This window comes from Chiloscyllium punctatum, chromosome 49, assembly GCF_047496795.1.
Source record: "Chiloscyllium punctatum isolate Juve2018m chromosome 49, sChiPun1.3, whole genome shotgun sequence".
Classification (NCBI taxonomy): Eukaryota; Metazoa; Chordata; class Chondrichthyes; order Orectolobiformes; family Hemiscylliidae; genus Chiloscyllium; species Chiloscyllium punctatum.
The window spans coordinates 17,662,767-17,685,442 of record NC_092787.1 but is presented as its reverse complement, the minus strand read 5'-3'; the positions used below and the strand labels follow the sequence as shown (position 1 = coordinate 17,685,442).

At 38.1% G+C, this 22,676-nt stretch overlaps 1 protein-coding gene across 1 annotated transcript in view; it reads left to right on the top strand.

The window, feature by feature from the left end:
- Positions 1–22,676, top strand: part of nup188 (nucleoporin 188) — a 102,223-nt gene that overhangs the window by 20,410 nt on the left and 59,137 nt on the right. The window contains exons 10-19 of the mRNA XM_072565593.1: positions 8,234–8,348; positions 10,573–10,773; positions 12,303–12,392; positions 13,923–13,988; positions 14,973–15,092; positions 15,352–15,478; positions 16,424–16,579; positions 17,896–18,022; positions 18,368–18,455; positions 19,682–19,758. Of these exons, the coding sequence (XP_072421694.1) occupies positions 8,234–8,348; positions 10,573–10,773; positions 12,303–12,392; positions 13,923–13,988; positions 14,973–15,092; positions 15,352–15,478; positions 16,424–16,579; positions 17,896–18,022; positions 18,368–18,455; positions 19,682–19,758 (1,167 nt within the window). The remainder of the gene's footprint in view (positions 1–8,233; positions 8,349–10,572; positions 10,774–12,302; positions 12,393–13,922; positions 13,989–14,972; positions 15,093–15,351; positions 15,479–16,423; positions 16,580–17,895; positions 18,023–18,367; positions 18,456–19,681; positions 19,759–22,676) is intronic.

The window sequence follows — 22,676 nt, the reverse complement described above, 5'->3', positions numbered from 1 at the left end:
CTAATCTTAAGTTTGTATCAGATGCTGGTTGCAGTGCAATAATAATATTGCAATTTTTATTATGTTGTGAACTCAGAACTTTTTTGATAATATATTTTTATTGAGAGAAAATAGATTTTTTTTAATATTACAAGTACAAAACCATGCAATTCAAAACAGTACAAAAATAAACCCAAATAATAAAAACAAATTCCCAACCCACCCTCCTGTACAAATGTATAAACATATATAGAGAAATATAAAATTAAAAAAAACCTAACTAGCTATTTAACTAAATAAATAACCAACAACAAACAAATAGTAATAACTCAACCCAGCCAAACAAAACTCATACATTCACAGTTCCTCCTCTGGATGTTGAATTCGTGAAACACAATTGTTATAGCTATATAAAAGCCCTTGTTAGTGTGGCAGATAAATCTTGTCCAGGTATTTCAAAAAGGACTGCCATGTCTTCTAAAAATTCTCTGTTTGTTTTGTGCTGTACCATATTTGTGAGAAAATCCAGGGGAATATGCTCCATAACAATCTTCCGCCAATCCGACAGGTCTGGGGTTTTTTCGGATATCCAACCTAATAAGCTATTCTTTCTTGCACAGAACGTGAGAATATTGAAAAGTTTTTTCTTTTGCACGTCTGCACGAAATACAATGGGTAGGCCCAAAAGGAGAGAGATAGGGTCCTTCTTCACCCTTACACCAAAAATCCTCTCCATTGTACCCGCCACAGCATTCCAATATATTTGAAGCCTATTGCGAGACCAAAGACAATGGGTAAGAGTGCCCATGCAGACCTTGCATTTAGGACATGTTGAAGATAGCACTGGTTTAAATTTTGACAGACGGTCTGGAGCCAAATGGACTCTGTGGAGTTTCTTCAACTGTAAAACATGGGTCCTATTGCAAATTGATATCTTCCTTGCAATCTCCCAAATATCCTCCCATGCTCTGAGGAAACTTCAACACCCAGCTCTCTTTCCCACATCTTGCAGAGTTGATCAGACTTATCTGAGGTGGCTTCCCCCCAACTGATGATATAAAGTACTGACAGAGAATGTACTCTAAGCCCTGAGTACCCCCCCCCCCCCCCCCCCCTATCAGATTTGCAGGGATCAGTCAAAAGTGTGGTCTTTTATTTTTGAATAAAATCCCGAACTTGAAAAAATCGAAGGAGGTCTCTATTAGACAACTCGTATTAACTGATTGAAGGACATCATTATGTCTCCCTCAAATAAGTCGCCCGTGCAAGACACACCCCGATCTGCCCAACGTTTAAATCTAGAATCTACCATACCCGGTTGAAAACCTGGCATATCCACTAAAGGTGTAAACAAAGATGTTTTGCCAATATTGCCTTCCCTCTGCTGAATTGTCCTCCATGCTTTAACAGTATTGATGACTATTGGGTTATGGCAATATTCCCTAACTGTCTTCACTTTGTCCAAAAACAGCAAACTGGTAAGGGGGCACCTTGCCTGGGAGGCTTCGATATCTAGCCACTATGAAAGAGGTTCCCCACAAACCCAATCACTCACTTAGGTCAAAAGTTAGCTTAATTGGTAATTTTTAATGTCTGGAAGGTCTACTCTCCCCAGTCTGTGAGGCAACTATTGTTTTGTTAATTTAATGACTGGCCGCTTACGATGCCAAATAAAGGAGCTGAACCAGCCGTTCAGTCTCCTGAGTGTGTGTTTGTTGAAATTCAGGGGGAGCATCCGTATAGAGTGTAGCAAACAAGGGAGAATATTCATCTTAATAAGTGCTATCCAACCCAACCACTAGACTGGAAGTGCCTCCCATCTTTGAAGGTCTTGTTTTTTTTCCCAAATAATTGAATAAAATTGGCTTTAAACAGAAAACCCAGAACTCGATTGATGAATACGCCTAAATACACACAGCCCCCCACCCCCGTGACCACCTAAATGGGAATCTGTAGTCTCCCTCAAGAGCCAGCTCCTTTGTAAGACTACCCATAGGCATAGCCTCTGATTTAGCAAAATTGGACTTATACCCTGAAAAAGTGCCAACCGTGTGAATGCATTGTATCAGGCGAGGCATTGAAACTGCTGGATTTGTCAAATAAATTAGGACATCGTCTGCATATAATGAGATCTTATGTAATTTTGGTCCCACTTCTGGAGTTGATATATTGGGATCCCCACGAATGGCCTCTGCCAATGGTTAAATCACCAACGTAAAAAGCAAAATTGCTTGATCGTACCCTGTTGGTAATGACCACTGCGAGAGGTACACCATAGAGAATCGTTACCCATTTTATGAAAGCTTCGTCCAAACCAAACCGGTCTAGGGTATAGAAAACGTACAGCCACTCAACCCGGTCAAATGCCTTCTCTGCATCTAAAGAAATCACCTATCCCTGTATTGACTGCTGTTTGGCATGCTTGAATTACATTTAGCAGCCTCTTAACATTATTGGAGGATTTACGACCCTTTATAAAGCCCATCTGATCCTCTTTAATAATAGAAGGTAGCACAGTCACCAGCCTTAATGCAAGAGCCTGAGAGAGGATTTTAAAGTCCAGATTTGAGAGAGATGGGCCTGTATGAAGCACAGTCTTCTGGGTCCTTCCCTTTTTTTCCAAGGATAAGTGAAATATAGGCCGCTCTCAGAAATGCTGGGGGACAATCATGACTGTATGAGTCATTAAACATATTCAGCATCGGGCCTGAGAGTATGCTTATAAATTCTTTATAGAATTCACTCGGTGCTCCGTGAGGACCGGGTGCCTTTCCACTCTGAAATTGCGTCACAGCGTCCTGCATTACTTGCTCCGATAATGGGACGTTGAGAAAGGACTGTTCGGGAATCACACCCGGAAGCTTCAGATCTCTTTTTTAAAAAAAAATTCCATTTTGGCCTGCCCCCCCTCTCAATCCTCAGATTGGTATAACTTAGAATAAAATCTCTGGAACGCCACATTAATCTTTTTAGAATCACATGTTAGGTTCCCAGACCCCTCCCTAATCGCCATAATGGTTTGTGGGGCACTCCTCTTTCTGGCAAGGTATGCTAAGTATTTGACTGGCTTGTCATCATGCTCGTATAATCTTTGCTTTGCAAAAGCCAACTGCTTCTTTGCCGTCTGCGTGAGCACGGAATTTAGTGCGGACCGCAGTGCTGTAATCCTCTGTAGTTTGACCAACGAGGGTCTGTCAAAGTAGGCCTTCTCTGCTACCTTCAACTGTGCTTCATGGAGATGTTGCTGCTCACCCTTCTGCCGCTTCCTACTGGTGGAATATGAAATAACTAATTTTCTAGCATAGGCTTTGGCAGTTTCCCAGAGCACGGATGAACTATCAACTGAGCCTATGTTGATGTCTAGGAACGCCTGTAATTCCCTAGAGAAATACTCCACAAACTTACTATTTATGAGAATAAAGGGATCCATTCACCAGTACCTTGAACCCACTGTAAAGTCCTTAGTCTTAACCGTAAGGTACACTGGAGCATGATCAGAGATGGTAATATTACCAATCGTACAAGATGCCACCCGATTCCGGGTTACCACAGGGGTCAGAAAAAAAATCAATCCTTGTGTGACATCTGTGCGGATTGGAGAAAAACGTGAAATCCTACCTGTAAGGTGGAATTGCCTTCAGATGTCCACCAACACCAATTCCCCACACAAACCCACTAATTGTTTAGTTTGTGTAAAGGGTAGCGAGGGACCTTTGGGTAACCTGTCTACTGTGGGATCTGTGAGATAGTTAAAGTGTCCCCTATAATGATGTGCCGGGACTCAAGACTTTATCAATTTAGAAAAAGCATCTACCAAAAATTTAAGGGGATGAGCTGGAGGACAATAAACATTTAAAACACTGTATTCTTCCCCATTTATCAAGGCTTTAACAATTACAAACCTCTCGGAAGTGTCTTTTCTTCATTTCCAACAATTTAAATGGGAGATTTTTCCTAACCAATATGGCCACTCCCCTATTTCTGGTATTAAATGATGAAAAATAAACTCTGTCAAAGCCATTCTGCTGTAGTTTCAGATGCTCCTTGTCATCCAAATGTGTCTCCTGTAACAAAGCAATATCCACCTTCTCCTTTCTAAGACTCAAGAGTACCTTCTTCCTCTTAATTGGTGAGTGACTTCCCTTGATATTCCAGGTACACAATTTAATCAAATCATTGGCCATAATTTTCTGCAATTACGTTTAAATTCTAGAGAAGAGGAACCCGAACCATAAACTGCTGAGCCTTAGTGTCACACGATCCACCCAATATAAAAACTACATAAACTAAAACCACTACATTTAACAAACCTACATAATTATTAAAAATAAAAAACAACAAAAAACAGACCAACATATAAAGTGCCAACAGCGCTGAGTAGGGGAACTCACCCCCTGCCCGGAGGGGGCAACTACCCATCCCGAACTGCCCATAAGTAGGCATCTAACCATCCCAACCACCTTTACTTCTCCTAGCTAGAGTCGTGCTACAAACACCAGCTGAAAAGAATAAACACTCCATTGAATATTGATCTGAATAAAAAAAGCTCTTTTATATATAAAGAAAGGGGGGAAGTAAATACCCCATCCATCTCTTGATATGTCCTAACTTAGAAATTGAAAATGTGCATCTTAACCACAGCCAGACAAAGTTTAAACCAAATTGTTATCAATAGAGGAAACAAAGAAAAAATATAATTCCAACCGGGTTTCCTCCGTTTCTTTTATAAAATAATAATCACGTACCCAAGCAACACTATTTATACATACTGCAATTGTTCAAATTAGGTTAGTTTGTCCACAAAGTCTCTTGCCTTCTCTGTGTCAAAGAGATGCATGGATCCATCTAAGGTGATCTGAAGCACTGCCATATATCTGAGTACTGAATCCCAAGCTCCCTTAGTCTTCTCTTGACACCATCGTAAGATTTTCATTTCTGGATCACCGCCACTGAAATGTCCTGAAAATACATGATCTTAGAGCCCTTGTAAATTAAGGTCTTTGGATCCTTCCCCTGGACTCTGGAAGCCTCCATGACTCTCTCCTTATCCCGGTAATGATGGAACCGCACCAGGAGAGGACGAGGATATTGACCCAGACTCCGTGCTGCAACCCAATGAGCCCTCTCTATCTTCAATCCTCTCATGCCAGTCTCCAAGTCAAGGAATTTCGGAAGCCAATACTCAACAAATTCCACAGACTGCTCACCTTCTTTACCCTCAGGCAGACCGATGATCTGAATATTATTTCTCCTGCCCCTGTTTTCAAGAGCATCCACTTAGTCACACAAATTACAGACCTGCGTCTTCAGGCCCAGCCTCCGATACTCCTCCTTTTTTCGGCATTTCTGGACGGCTGAAAATAAAGATAAGTTAATTTTTAGATGTTTCTTGGATTCCACGATCTTTCCAGAGTCCCAAGAAATCCCAATGACCTAGGTTGGGCGGGTTGAAGCACCGTCCTGCTCCTGCTGCAATGCGAAGCTCTGCAGTGTGATCTTCTCAGATTGTCGCCATCTTAGATCTCCTGAACTCGAACTTTAATGCAATTTGTTAATGTTGCTACTGTTTAAATTTTACTTTTAAGTATGTTTCAAAATTATAGACCAACATAAGATTCCCACTATGTGACGATGAGGTGGGCACAAGGAGACTTCATTTTTTTTTGTGAGAAAACATCAAGCTAGTCCTCTTTTCTGGGTAATGTTACTGTCGTAAGTGATCTATTCTCCTGTTGGTTTGACGGGTGAGCGTTCAACAAGCAAAGCAGGGGAGAGGAAGATGGGTTTTTTGATCTAACTGACGTTCTCTCATATGAGACTAAACCAAGTCTTGAAGCCAAGTCTCAGTATAGATTTCAAATATTGCTCATGAAACCAGCATTGGAGTGTTGGATACTGGCGTTCGCTTTTTGTTGTTTTCACTTTCGTTTGTTCGATGGGTGCAGATATTGCTGACATGGCCAGCGTTTATTGCCCGTCCTTAACTGACCTTGAATTGAGTAGCTTGCTAAGCTATTCGGAGGACATTTCAAAGTCAACTACACGGTTCTGGATCTGGAGTCTATATACAGGGGAACCTCGATTATCCGAAGGACGTGGGCAGGGAGTAGTTTTTTCGGTTAATCGAATGGCAGATAACATAGTTTAGCCAAGCATCAGGACCTTGCGATCTTGTTGGATAATCCGACATTTGGGTAATCGAATGCTGGATAATTGAGGTTCCTCTGTATAGACTTGACAATGATGACAGATTTCCTTTCCTTGAGGATGTTCATGACCAAATAGCATTTTGCAACAATTGATATCGTCACCATTGCAGAGACCAGCTTTGTTCTAAACTTAAGTAAATTTAAATATGACCAGTTGTTTAGTCCCAAGGCATTATCCTCTTTCTCTTGTAAAAGCAGTGATATTGTCACTCTGTCACATCTGCCCCCACCCCCTACCTGTACTGAAGGCAGTTGACTCCTTTGTCTGTAAATGTCAAAAGTATTTGACAGAGATCCTCCATTTGGTCCTGTCATGGTTCTTTTCACCATGTATTGAGATCTAAATTTGCAACATTTGAGGTTGACTTTAAGATTGATTTTATATCTCACTTCAGCAGTGTGCGGGTTCGAATACTTAGCTCCCTGTTAAGCAGTGAGCTCTAAGCATATTGTTGATGCCAGGCACACCGCACTACACAAGCTTCGGTTATGGGAATTTTGTCCTCTCTCTTGATGTTGCCACTGGATCTCAGACAGTTAAGATTTATCACCTAGCTATTGTGCCATGTATAAAACTGGCAAATTACATGTTCATCTTTTCAGGGCAGCCATATTTATACAGTACTGTCCTCCGTTCCAGTTTGCAGTTTCAAAAGCCTTGGTAAGGTCAATTGCACCCTCTAGAGGTTATTTGCAGGATTGCTTGAATTTGGTGTGCTGCAAAAATCATGACTATTGTTTTATGATCTTCACTGAAGCTGCACTGATTCAGAGAAAGCTGTTAATGAGGCGAGTGACAATCCAATTATAAATTAACCCATACAATGATTCTTCCTGCTATTGAATGGGCCATTCCATTGATTATCACAAATGTAATTTCTTCCATTCCATATATGAAGTTATTGAGGAATCTTTATAATGTTGGGAACCAGCATCCTGTTTTCAGATTAGACCAGAGAAACTGGTGAGTCTCCTAACTATGTGAATCTTTCCATATTTAAATGCTTTACCTGGGATACTATCTGCTGCCAGCACCTTTCCGCATGAAGTTATGACCTTCGTCACTTGTGCATCAGAAGGATGGAGGCCAAGCTTTTCCATACTATGGTGCTGTGGAGATGATTCTGGTATCATTGTATGTTGTGGATTGTAGGTTCGTGTTTAAGTCCTCTGCCCATAAAGAGAGTCTTGTGCCTCTTTCTTCCCCTTTTTGACCTGCAGAATGTGATTTGCAAGATTATATTTGACATTCATGGCCTGTGATTTCTTGTCACATATATAAGGTATGTGAGCATTTGTGCACTTTTAGTTTATGTCTTGGTCATTACTTTCTAATCAGTCTTGGTGCTTCTGTTTAATGTCTCATGCTGTGCTGGAAGGACCATTTTTAAATTTTTTCCAGTTGCAATCATGTCCTCTGGCATATCAGCAATTTCTGTGGTCGGTTTGTGTTCCAGTTCTTGTATCTTGAACTGTTCTATAAAACATGGCCAAACTTCCTTTTGTAGCTTGATGTTGCAGATATTGTGCATGGAAGGCCACGTTTTGATTTATAGGGTGCAAAGGTTAATTGGAGTAGCTCTTAAGACAAATACTTCAGAAATTATACTGCCCAGCTTGATTTCTGATGAGTTGGTTGCAAATATACTACATCTCCAGGGTTCCCCATTTAGCATTGTGGCCTCTGTCCTCACCAACTACTTGTACTGGCTCAAATTTTGATGTAAGCAATCGTCTATTTAAACAGTCTCCAGTTTACATGCAGAGTTGGGTGCTTTGTGTTTATGTTGCTGCACTTGAACTAATTTTTGATGCCTTCAGAAGTAGGAGGAAAGTTAAGCAGAAAAAACCTTCAACTTTTAAAAGATCATACAATGTACGTTTTGAATATTTGTTACATTTTCTGTGGAAATTTTAATGAGGGAATGTGAAAAGTTTAAATATTACAAGGATAGTTTCTGTCTAATAAAATGTATCATTTCTTGTCATGTAGATGCTTTATCCATTCTTCCATGATATTCAAGCATACATACTTTTCTCTTCAGGTATTTCAGCGCATTGATCCTGGTGGAAGGAATGGATATAGATTTCCTACATAAATGCGCTCTCGAGGAGCGAGTAGAACAGCATCAGTTTGCTAATGCTCGGGAAATTTGCCAGGTAACTTTTTCTTCCTTTCTGATTGATTGAAATATTACATGTTAAGTATAGTGTAATGGAGGAGGAATAGAATAGAGCAGCAAAATTCTGTTGTCAGCATGGCTAATTTAATTTAATTCAGCAGCTTGTATTGCTTGTAAACTACAGTCCAATATTTTGAAACAGTGATACGTGGAGTCTGTGATTAATGTTGTCTGTTTTGCTTTACTATTGTAAGATTATTAGGACCCAGAGTCTCATTGAGCATGGCAAGATTTATTTTTACTCCATTCACTGTCGTACGTGACCTGAATCCCTCCCCCCTCCTGGTATTGAGGCCGTTCTCTTTCCAGCCTCCAACATGCAGTCTCTCTTTATAGTTTTTTGGTCTGTACCTCCTGACTGACAAACTGCTGGCCGTGTACAGGTATATTATGTCGCGCACTCTACACATATGTGGGCAAACACTAACATGAGCACACAGTTGGAACCACATAATTTTGTATCCCAAACTGCTGGAACAAAATGGGAACTGGTGAACTCCCAATGAAACAGAATTGGCATCACCTTCTGTCCTGAAACACAGACAAAGCCCCTAGGCTATACATAGCTTTGATCTGCCATAGGAACATCCGATCCCAGCCAGTGAGAGAAAATGTTGCAGAGTCCAACCTCAACTGTTACTCTGTTGGCATGGAGATGTAGGGAAGAAAGCCAAGGTCCTGCTGATAGTCAAGAGGAGCAGCCCCCACCAAACAGGGGCCTGAGCAGACCCTGAAAGTGTTGACAGCCAACAAAAAGGGGGCACAGATCCCTGCCAGAATCAAGCAAAGACCTCAGCAGGTGTCCCGAAACTCAGTGAGCAACTATCTCACAGCTTAGAATCAGACAACAATGCCTTGAATTCATTCTTGGAGGGTCCACTGCAGGCATTTATGTAAAAAGAATGTATGTTTCTTCTATGTTCAATTTATTTCATTTAAGTATTTCATTTACCAATTTGAGTTACTGTAGTTCAACGTAAAGGGTGTGAATGTAATGTTTGTGTTTTATTTTTGCCAAAGTCCAGTACTAATAGCGATTCCAAAAGGGATCAGTGCATCACTTAGGTTGCATTCCTGAAAATTGCAACATTGAGTTTTGAGGACTTTTCTGTATTTGTCAACTTTGACTTGCATTCAGGTGATTGTTCAATGAAAGTCAGTTTCTCTATTTGAAGTGTTAGATGCTGATGTTGTGCAAAGTCAGAAGTCGCACGACACCAGGTTATAGTTCAACAGGTTTTCTTGAAATCACAAGCTTTTGGAGCACTTCTCCTTTGTCGGGTGAGAGTTCTTAAAGCTTGTGATTTCAAATAAACCTGTAGGATTATAACCTGATGTTTTTGTGACTTCTGACTTTGTTCACCTCAGTCCAACACTGGCACCTCCACATTGTGATTTTGTGCAAGAGTAATCTTCCTGACATGGTGTGAGTTTGCCTTAATGGAATATTTGGGTATTTTTAAAAACCATTTACAGTAGTTTATACTCTAATTGTGAAATTATCAATTGGATTTTCCAATGCTTTTCTCTAAAGCTGACCAAAATGTATAAGAAATCTTTTTTTAAATATTTAAGTTTAAAAACCGGTTTGCTGACTGACCATTTTGGTTGCAAATGGTTTGTTGGAAATCCTCTAAATCAGAGTTGAACATTTTGTCAGATTTACACAATCCATCTATTCATTTGTTCCAAAGACATTTTTTGTTTCTTTTTCTTTCTGTGGTAGTTATATGATGGATGCTATATAGAGTCATAGAGTCATCATAGAATTTGAAACCAGGCCTTTCAATCTAACAAGTCCACACTGACCATGTTCCCAAACTAAACTAGTTCCACTTGCCGGTGTCTGTCCCTCAAACCTTTCCTACTCATGTATTAATCCAAATGTGTTTTAAATTTTGTAACTGTACCTGCATCCACCACTTTATGCTAGAGGAATAGCTTTTTTAGAAGATGTGAAAAGCCTACTGTACTCAATGTCCTATATTTTGCAAGAGTTGAAAATTGCTTTTCAGTGGATTGATTTTCATTCCTCTATCATTGTCCTGATCTATATGTTGTAAATTATCTGATATCACGTGACAAAATCAGTGTTTAGCTGTTGTTTTCAGTTCTGTGATACCCACGCCATACAGTGATAATACTCTTATTCATAATACGAGTTTTACAAATTTTTTGTGCAATTTATTTCTTCCTTAAAGGAGATGGACAAGTTGCTGCTGACATTAGGGGACATACCACATCATGCACAAGTGCTGCTGTCTTGGGCTTTGTTGCGCCATACGCTGAACCTGGATGAATCAACTCCTGTGATCAGGCGCTTGGGAAGCACTGCTATTCAGCAGAACGTGTTCCAATCTATGACACAGATGCTTAAGGCACTTGGCAGCGGGGGAAACAATGTGAGTGCAGTAGCATGGGAAAGTAATCTAATACAATGTTTAATGAAGCTTGTGTGACCACTATTTAAAATTGAGGCTATGGTTAGCTTACCAAATTATGTTCCAGAGTTGGTGGATTCATTTACCAGCTGCCATTATCCTATTCAACTAAAGAATTGTCATTTTTCCATCATTCCATTTCAGCCATATCCATATGGGGTATACCCAGTTGAAAATAATATTGCAGTCCCAATCTGTAGAGACAATGATGAATTAGAAAAACAAATGACCAGTAGTAACCTGTGGGGCCCAGTAGTCAGGTGAAAGAAATTAAGGACACAAGACAAGAATTGGAGAACCATGAATAATATGTGTTTTTCTGAATGTGGTTCAAAAAAGCATTTTGGAAAAGCAAATCAGAGCAGGACTTATACACTTAAAGATAAGGTCCTAGGGTGTGTTGCTGAACAAAGAGACCTTGGAGTGTAGGTTCATAGCTCCTTGAAAGTAGAGTCTCAGGTAGCTTGGATAGTGAAGAAGGCATTTGGTGTGCTTTCTTTTATTGGTCAGACTATTGAATATAGGAGTTGGGAGGTCATGTTGCAGCTGTACAGGACACCTTTGGAATATTGTGAATATTTGGAATATTTAGACCACTTTTGGAATATTGTGCGCAATTTTGGCGTGTCTTTTGGAAGGGTGTTGTGAAACATGATAGAGTTCAGAAAAGACTTAGAAGGATGTTGTCAGGGTTGGAGGATTTGAGCTCAAGGCTGGGGCTGTTTTCCCTGGAGTGTTGGAGGCTGAGTGGTGACCTTATAGAGGTTTATAAAATCATGAGGGACATGGATAGGATAAATAGACAAAGTCTTTGCCCTGGGGTAGGGGGAGTGCAGAACCAGAGGGCATAGGTTTAGGGTGAGAGAAAATATATAAGGGACCTAAGGGGCATCTTTTTCAGGCAGAAGGTGGGTGTGTACGGTATGAGCTGCGAGAGGAAGTGGCAGAGGCTGGTACGATCCCAGCATTTAAAAGGCATCTGGATGGGTATATGAATAAGAACTTTTGAGAGGGATATGGGCCAAGTGCTGGCAAATGGGACTAGAATGGGTTGGGATATCTGGTCGACGTGGAGGAGTTGGACTGAAGGTTCTGTTTTCGTGCTGTACATCTCTTTGACTGTAAGTAGGGATGATGCAATGAGAGAGAATTGTTTGGAAATGGGCATTTTATTGTTTCTAAAGATAATCATGTTCTATGTTAAATAAGTACGGTCATTTGAAAAATATAGTTAATAAGTACGATGCTGCAGATTGTATTTTGTTGGGTAAAGATGCTTGTTCTCGAGCAGGAGAGACATTTATGTGCATTATTTCAATTTTTGTTAAAATGGATATTCATTAAATTTTAAAAACCAAATGCCACTAATGAAACTGCCATTACTTTCATTATCGTTTATTCTACTTTTTACTTGCTGGATTGTAGGCTTTTTATGTGTAGTTCTGTTTTCATGCCTTTAAAGATGCAGTGAGAAAACTTGTGTTTTTCAGTGTACAGCCAGTACTGCTCGGATGTGTATCTATGGACTGCTGTCATTTGTCTTAACGTCGTTTGAAGAAGAAACTTTGGGAGATCAACAGGTAGAAAATATGATATTTGAGTTGACTATTAGGATATACCTGTAAAAGTTGCCTGGTGGAAATCTATCCATAAAAATATTGCCAGGAATGTGAAATTAATCTTAAAATAAAGATGGAGTGTACATCTTTAAATTTAGTAAAAGCAAAATACCACAGATGCTGGAAATCTGAAGCAAACAAGATGACGCTTGAGAAACTCGGCAGGTCTAGCAGCATCTGTGGAGAGTGGAAAAGAGTTAATGTTTCATGTCCTGTATGATTTCTGTTCAGAAAAAGTCACATGGGACTCTAATGTTTTGTCTCTTTTCACAGATGCTGTCGGACCTGTTGGGTTTCTCCAACATTTTGTGTTTGTTACTTCATATGTGAAACTGCATTATAACTAGCCCAATTATCTCCTGCAAACCAACTCTGCTTTACCTGAATGTGACAATTCAACTTCACTTCCTGAATAGATCATTTAAGGCTGGGAATTCTGTTCTGTGTAACTTCGCTCCTGACAGTGCAAATTACAAGGCACAGGCCAGAAATGGACTAAGCTCAACTTACCTGGGCAAGTGCAGCTCCACATATCCAAATAAAGCAGTCTGGATGGTTGCTACTCACCCACATTCATACCCTTCACAACTTGCATACAGTGGTAGCAGTGTGTACTGTATAAAAGATGCACTGAAATAACTCACCAAGGTTCTTTCAACAGCACCTTTTAAACCTGTAACCTCTACCGCCTAGAGGAATAAAGGCAGCATATACATGATCACTCTACTAATTCTCTTTCAAGTCACTCTCTATCCTGACTTGGAACAATGTTGCTGTTCTTTCTCTGTCACTGGGTCACATTGTTTGAACTGCTTTCCTATAGCGTTGTTGGTGTGCCTATTCCCGATGGACTATAATGGTTCAAGCAGGTGGTTCATTGTGACCACCTTGAAGACAATTAATGTGCAATTATTCCTAATTTCCTTCACAACAAGTGCCATGAGTAAAATAAAAACAAAGCCAATTGATTAAATGTTGAACTTCATGGTATGCAAATATATTTTCTATTACTTGCAGATTTGTTTCATAATTAAGGAACAGTTTTCCTATAAATTAGAATGTTGTTTAAAGTTTCTAACAAGTTTACTAATAAATTTATTATTTGTGTGAGCAAAGGAATTTCTACTATGCTTACAAAGTTTAGCTCAAATTTCTTTTAAGATTCTGTCAGCAGATGATTTAAAGAATCTCTTTAAGCTAACAATATGTGATTCTGTCCAGCATTGTTGTTCATTAATGGCAATACTATTTTGAACATTTATATCTTAATGAAAGGAAAACTATTCATTTTCAAAACTGCAGTTGTCATAGATGATTTGTTCCTGGCTGCTGTGTTTTGGGGCATGATTGGGAATTGGCGCAATTTTCCATTCAGTTTGTATGAATTCATGGTATTTGTGTTTTGATTTCACCTTTTAATAGATTTTGGTGCAGAACTATTCTTTATTTTCAGAAGTACACTGATTTAATCCTGTTTTACTTCTCTTCCAGCACTTGATTGATGTTGCCTGTGAGGTCTTCACAGCCCCAAATCTGGCAGAACTTTTTTGGGATACCGTAAGTACACCAAGTTGTGTTTATCTAAAGATCGTAAAGATGATACTGAGCCCCCACAGAAGAATCAAAAAACATTATTCCAAATATCAAATTCCTGCCAGCTGAAAGTGCTATATTGACCATCTTGAGAATAACATACCAAATTGAAATTACAAATTTCACATACGTTGAAGCAATTTTTGTTTTCTCTGTCCATCCCCTGGGAAATATAAATGATTATTGCTGACTTATTAATGAAGAGCTTTTCTCTTAACACCATTGTGGAAAAAATGTGTTATTCTGCCATGTCAGATGCATCTTCTACTTAACCTGTTTTAGTTATTTAGCTGCATGACACAATAGTGATGCGTAGTTCTCATAAGGATTCTAAAAAGTTTGAGTGTTGTTTTAATTTCTGAAAAATGGTTTAAATGCCATCGGTTTAGTATAATGTTTTATGCTTTGTTTTGGTATAATTGAATATTTTACAGTAACTGCATTTTTATTGTTTTACCTGACATGGGTGGTCCAGAAAAGCTTTTACTGATAATAAAGCATTAATTACTAGAGATAGTCACCACAATCAATCTAGTTCTCCATAATAAACTTATCATGCTGCTACCTGGTTTGCATATGAGCATAAATAAGTTCCTTTTTTTTTGCCAAGTTCATGTGTTCATTCTTTTCCTGTGGTCCTCAGGAGTGGGGTGAGGGGTGGTTCTGACTATTAAAGCAATTAAGTGTATATTGGGCATCCCCATATCTTTTCAAAATAAAACTTGACTAAAGAGTTTGTTAATCTTCTTGCACCCTATATCCTTACCTTTGTAAATAAGGTTGTATAGCATTACATACATGCTATGAGTATAAATATAAACAATGGAAAAAGCTAAGGATTTTTAATTGTTTCATTTAACAAAATTAAAATTGGTAAGTTTTACTTGCATAACATTGTGTGAACTCTGATTCCTTTTTGCATCTGTTTCCATTTTGTTTGATGTCAAGGAGCCAACAGCAGGTATTGCTATTTTATTGGACAACAATTGTGGAATGTTCCCACAGTCTATGGCACCATTGTTGCAACTGCTATCTGCACTGATATCCGATAAATCCACTGCTAAAAAGGTATGTGTAGGCTTACTGATCAGTTTTTAAAAAGGGACTCCAAGAAGCAAATTTCTTCAAATTTATACTTTCTATTTAAAATGTGCCTTGTATAAATGGATTTTCATAATGTTACTGTCTTTGGGAATTACACAGTATTATTGACTGCAATATAAAGGCAAGAAGCAAAAGTCTTGATCACATTATAATTGATGGTAAAATAATTCTTTCTTTTTGCTGGGTTTGTGTCCAGTTGGTGATATTTTACTTTGTTTTGAAGGTTTACAGTTTTTTGGATAAAATGACATGTTACACAGAGCCATATAAGCATAAACCACATGATGTACTTTCCCACGAGGATGGAACCAGGTGGAGGAGGCAAATGCCAAAGCTGCTTTATCCGCTTGGTAAAGTGTTTTGTACTTAGTTCAAGTCTTGTAATTTTATTCCTAAAAATGGAAATTACAACTTTTAAAAGATGTTTAGACAGGCACGAGAATAGGAAGGGTTTAGAGGGATATGGGCCAAATGCAGGCAAATGGGTCTAGTTTAATTAGCATGGATGAGCTGGAACAAAGGGGCACTTCTGCGCTGTATGATGAATTCTATGAGAAGGATCATGGAACTGAGATCAAAGATTTGTTTAATGAAGGAGCAAGCTTGAAGAATTGAACATCTTACTTCTGTTATTAATGTTCTCATAATTTTTCAATGTTTGTGGCTGGATAATTGTTAGAATTGTGAATATAAACGCACAACCACTTTTCGTGTATAATTGATCTCGTTTAGTATTGGAAGTGACATTCGTGAAATTAGTTCATGAATTCAGCGAAATAGCTTGATATAGCACCTTCAAGGAGGAGGTAGAGGGAGTTGTAATAGACAGGAGATCACTTAGATAGTGAATGATTTGTGATTTGGGAAGGAAGCCAACGTAAGTATTTTTAAGAATGCTGAAGAAGCGTCTTTTTTTCTAAACTTAAGTTTTAGACTCTGCGAGGAGCCGGTTTCCCAGTGGGTAATAAATGATCACGTAGTATTACATAAACCTTGTTGAGCTCATAAATGAATAATGGCTTTGCTATCCTTGATGTGCTGAGTACCTTATTTCACTAATGCACTGAGATATTGACCTTTCTGTACAATCTTTTTAAATATAGCAACAGTAATGGATCTAGAATATAAATTACAAGGAAACAGTTGGTGAAACTTTGCTATCATTGAACTGACATTATATATAAAATAGAATTGATGTATGTAGAAATATATTCTAAAAATGGTTGCAACTTTATAAACATTATTAAAAGAAGTAATTCCTACATATAATATGCATTTTTAAAATTTAATCATAGGATCTGGTCAGGCTAATATACGCATGCCACAGGGTACATATGGACATGTAATACCTGCAGGCCAGGGTTTTCTGGTACGTTGGGATTTCTCGTATAGCTCCTGGACAGTGTTCACTTGTGAGATTGAGATGCTGTTACATGTGGTTTCAACAGCAGGTGAGTTTGATAGCAGTTGTCACGTGTGTAAAATAACTACTTTAATTAATTTTGGAAGTAGTTAAATATTGGTGAACAACGTCTGTGTTCAAAAGGAATAGAAGACACATTCTGAAATAAAATTGGAATTAATGGCCTGGATTTTGCAGTTAGTGCTAATGCAGAGGTGCTCACTACTGATCTAGGAGAAAGAGCTTTGCACTAATGATCTCTGTGACATGGATTTCCTCTTTCTCCAATGTTAGTTTGAATTGGTGCCAAGTTAAGGGGATCTCCGGGTACCCAGTATCAGTGATTTCATCAAACAAGTAAACGGCCAATCACCTTGAGAGATCCTCTCAGACTACAAACCAGGAAGGAAAATCCAGTGATTGACTTCACTTCTAATTAACATTTATAAAGCAAGGTAAATGATTGGGTCATATTTGGATTAAAGTAGACGCTGAAACATGGAAAATATAGGTATATTTAATATTCCACAAATATAAAATTAAATTTTAAGACCAAAGAGGCTGTTCAATAATTTTGAACTTAGTTTAGTGAACTAGAAGTTCAATTACACTTGAGTGTGTAACTTAAAGGCTTTTTAGAGCATGGCCAATAGTCTGAAAGGCAAGTACTTGTCAGTTTAGTGTATACTTGATTGTACACTAGGATCTTCCAACAGTGAACCCTGTAGGAAAGCATATAATTATTGCCAGAAACTTCTAGATTTGTGTTTAACTGTGCGAGTGCACATTCCAGAAGCTGCTGTTTGCAAAATCTGGGCCAAAATGGTTTTCAATTTCTGCCCGTTTATTACTAGTGTACAGACTTTCCTGAATTCATAGTTCTTGATGTTTTTTTTAGTTTAAGCATTAAATGCCCACTTTCTAGTGTTAATTGTGTAATTGAAAGTATTGATTTCAAATTATTTAACACAGCAAATTCAAATTATTGGCTGTAGTATTCAAAGCAAATTTGAGGGTATTTTCAGATGAAACAACTAAGGTTACACATGTCTTTATCAAATGTTTTAACAACTCTATATAACAATTGTCCTGATTTCCCAAATCTGGACTGTTGAACTGACAAAGTCATTTGGAACTCACCTGATATCAATTCACTTTTTGCCAATTAAATTTAGTAAATGCGTTGCATAACATAATTTATGAAATCACCTCCATGAAAATATCAGTAACAAATTGTTAATTCAACCTTTGGTATTATTTGACAACAGACATTTTGTACATTAATCCTTAAATGGTTAACTTATAATGGTTAACTATAAATGTATTGAGATAGGTTTTATGTATAGTTTTGTCTTACTGTACCAGACGTTCTTCTTCACTGCCGGAAGGTCAAACCGATTATTGATTTAGTACACAAAATCATCAGCACGGATTGGTCTATTACGGATTATCTTCTGCCAATCACTTCTCGTCTGTACATGTTAATCCAAAGGTAAAATATTTTAATAGATATTTTATGAAGCTAAGAGTAAAACATACAATATTTTAAAGGTTATATTTGTATGCATGTGTAGTGTTGTCTGGACACAACCAGATTTTGGATAACTGGCATGACTGCTAAGTTGCTTCAGTATTGGTCTGTTTTTCATTTCAGCTAAGAACTCATGAAGCAAGTTTTCCATTTGGCAAAAGATGTTAATATTTTCTGAGTCAGCAGCAGAGTCATTCATGCAGCACTCTCAAATTGTGTTAGATTGATTACTTGACAATTTTAATGTTTAGGTTTGTAATGAAAAATGTGAATTGTTTTGTGCTAATAGTTTTATGCTTGTTGCAGGCTTAGTTCTGTGCTAAATCCTCCAACAGATGTGATTGCTTCTTGTGTAAATACCCTAACTGTTCTGGCCACACGGATGCCAGCCAAGGTAAAATGCAATGGACATAATTGGACAAAACGTTGTGTTAGTGTATGTACTTAAGGTCAAATGGAAGCCACGGAATTTTTATTTTCTCCAATCTTTTTAGATGTTCCCTCTGCTAATCAACTTCTTCTGGTTGAGAGAATGGTCAGGTTAACTGTTCCCAATCCTCTGCAGTTCCATTCTTATAATAGCTGCTAAGAAGGGCATTGGTTCAGTGGAGGTTGACTCGCTCTTTTTCTTTTTATCTTCTCCTGTTCTCATTGTGGGAAAGCTCTAAACTTCTATTTGGCAACCTCCTCCCGATATCATAGGTGAGATTAGCAACTCGCCATGTGAAGAACTGTGCATATGACCTCATCTACATTACAGTTTTAATTTCTTTTGCATCATTTTGTCATTCCATGACCTGATTATTTCAGATGCAGACAGGGTCCATTCTGATCTGAAATCTGTGCCTTTTCACTTTGGCCACTGCTAATTAACAATAATCCCAGCTGCAGTTTGGCCACCAGTTTGATTTAAGGATACCCTTGTGCTATACTTTCATATGTGTTTTTAGATAGACAAACTGTGAATATATAGGCCAGAAATTTAACAGGCTAAATTTAATTAACTTTAGAGCTACAAAATACGCAAAAACTAATTTATGTGCAAAACACTTATGGTTTATTGCATTTCATCTGAGTACTAACTTTTTTCTTCAAGATTCAGAGCATCGTATTAGGATAAAAGTGAACCATGTTCAAAGTTAAATCAGATCAGCTTTCTCATTGCACCAGTGCATTATGTTGAGCTACAACCTTCAGAAAGGAAATTCCAATGAAAAATGAACCACATATTGAAAGCTGCTTTTTGAAAGTTTTTTGTCAGAATCCAGCAAGAGCAAAATCAGCAGATATAACTTGATTTCATCACTTAATTTTTGACTGAAAACAGATAAATTTTTAAAAGTAATGCCAAATAGCTGGATTTTTCGCATAAGCATAATCAGACCACACTTGAGTCAGATTTATACATTGGCAGAAACAGCAATTTACTTGAAGCATTAATCTGTAGGTGTTATGCTACTTACTAATAACTTAATTTAGATTTTAAGAAATATTGTTTTTAAATTCTATTGCTGTCTTAAAACGTTTTTCTTTTGAGTGCATTCCTTGGTTACATGAAGGCTTTTGTACTTTATTGTATACCTAACAAATGAACTGCATTAACTTCTGTTCTGTATTTAGGTTTGGGCAGATCTACAACATACAGGCTTCTTACCATACTCTGTTACACAAGTCACTGGGATTGCTCAATCCCTCAGGTATTGATTATAAATTTTGTTACAAAGTAAAATGTAAAATCCAGATTACTTCAGAGTCGTGATTGAATTAAATTTTATAACTTTTTCTACTTCATTGCCTCTTCAATTAATTTTTACAAAAAAAACTCAAATTTCTAGTTAAAACTAGAAGTATGATACAGGATTTCATATTTTAACCCTTTGACCAGAATAATCAAATTAAAAGCACTATTGACTAAACAGTAATTCTGAAGGCAGCTTAAACTTTAAACTACAGACAAAAATCCCACCTTTACAAACTGAAGAAACACGGTCTCTTAAGTCGATGTTTGATTTTTCCCAGACTGTCAAGTGATTTTTCGTTTGATTCCTTATGACCTTTTCAAACTGGAGGCCTGTGACCAGCGGTGTGCTGCAGGATTTGTGCTGGGTCCATTGCTTTTCTTCATTTATGTAAATGATTTAGATGTGAGCATAGGAGATATGGTTAGTAAATTTGCAGATGACACCAAAGTAGATGGTGTAGTAGACAGGGAAGAAGGTTACCTCAAAGTACAACAGGATCTTGATCAGATGGGCCAATAGGCTGAGGAGTGGATGGTGGAGTTTAATTTAGATAAATGTGAGATGCTGAATTTTGGAAAGGCAAATCAGGGCAGTACTTATACTTAAAAGGTCCTAGGGAATATTACTAGGCAAAGAGACATTGAAATGCAGGTTCATAGTTCCTTGAAAGTGGAGTCACAGGTAGATAGGATAGTGAAGAAGGCATTTGGTATGCTTGTCTTTATTGGTCAGTGCATAGAGTATAGGAGTTGGGAGGTCATGCTGCGGCTGTACAGGATATTGATTAGGTTACTTTTGGAATATTGCATTCAGTTCTGGTCTCCCTGCTACAGGAAAGAAGTTGAGAATCTTGAAAGGGTTCAGAAAGGATTTACAAGGATGTTGCCCAGGTTTGGCGGGTTTGAGCTATTGGGAGAGGCTGAATAGGCTAGAGCTATTTTCCCTGGAGCATTGGCGGCTGAGGAGTGACCTCATAGAGATTTATAAAATCATGAGGGGCATGGATAAGTTCAATAGACAAGGTCTTTTCCCTGGAGTGGGGGAGTCCAAAAGGTGCATGTTTAGGGTGAGGGGGAAAGATTTAAAAGGGACCTCAGAGGTAACATTTTTATGCATAGGGTGGTGCGTATATGGAATGAGCTGTCAGAGGAAGGGGAGGAGGCTGGTACAATTACAACATTTGAAAGACATCTGGATGGGTAAATGTTTAGGAAGAGTTGAAAGGGATATGGACCAAATGCTGGCAAATGGGACTAGATTACTTTAGGATATGGACAAGTTTGATGAAAGGGTATGTTTCCAAACTGTACATCTGTATGTCTCTCTGACTATGACCTCAACCTGGTAACTTTTAATCATAGAGCCGATCTTTATGGCGAATATTTTCCTTGCAGTTTCTCTCTGTGAGTAAAATTAGATTAGATTCCCTGCAGTATACTTTAGATGAATCTTCCCATATTGTTCCAACTGCTCAGGAATTTGATGTTGTCAGCAATAGTGTGAGCTACCACTACATTCTTGCACAGTGATTAACAGAAACTTTTAGCCTCTTTAGTTATCCCACCTGAATTGAGCCAGACAGATTTTGTGAAATTCAAGGCTATCTTTTAGAAGAGTTTTATTTTTAAACCAATGGATCCATAAATCCTTTGAAAACCCATCTTCATGACAACGTGAATCCCGTGGGACTTGTATCCAGGTAGAAATACTGGTTAGCTATCCTTCAGAGCTGAACTGTCTTAGAACTAAATGGACAGTTTAAAGCACAAATGTTTAAAACCTGACACTCAACATCTTCCTGGGAATATTGTTGTAACGCGGAGGTTGACCCTGGCCTCTAAAACCAAAACACTCAGAGGCTTGCCTCGCCTTATCTGTTAAAAAGAGTGTGAAAAGTATAATAACCTACCTCTCACCTCTCCCAATCTGTTATAAAGGAGTGGTTAAATGAAATGAAATTCTTTTACACACTCTAATCAACAAGTGACATTCTTTATCTAACTCCAACAGTAAACAAATTAACAGCACCACTACTGAAATGAATAATTCCCCTCTAACTAATTATTTCTGAAACAAAACCCTAATGGTATGCAGTTTGAATAAATACAAATCCCACTTATATAACAAAACAATAGAATTTAGTGTCTCAAAATTACAGCTCGAATGAGTCTCATGGAATGTCCCTCACCCTCTGCGCTGATCTTCCACCAGGAACATCTTTCTCTGTCGAATTCTAGTTTCTGAAACGCCCTCTCTGTCTAATTCTTGTTAAGATTCTCGTAATGTCTTTTAGATGGTGCTTGATTGGCTTCTGTGAGAGCCAGATATTGAATCTTAAGATTGCAGTTTGCTCTCACTGATTTTCCAAATGCCCCCATCTTTTATACCCTTGCTGACCTATTAATTTCTTTACAATTGGATTGGTTCTAGGTAGTCAAAATGCTAAGATTTAAACTTAATTGGTTTTTAACATCAGAAGACTAAATTTAAAAAAAAAACTTATCTTGGTTAAAAATGCTGCCAAGCTGTTCGATACAAAATGCTTCAGTTCAGATGCTGTCTGTGCACCTGCACTTTAAACTGCTGTTCAGATATCCATTATAAGTCTAAGCACCATTTTTTAAACACTTGCCCCCATTTTACAACTTTACACACATTAACTTCGCAACAGTGTATAGAGACTGCCATTTTGAACGCTATAGGCATAGATGATGCTGTCATTGTCATCACGTGCGAGCATCATATGCCGCCTTTTCAACAAAACCATCTGAGCCTTCCTTTAATCTTTAATGACTAACAGTTATATTACTCAGGCCTGTTGGCATGGCAAAATTCAGAAGAGCACATAATTCCTTTTTGTTTTTGACTTTATT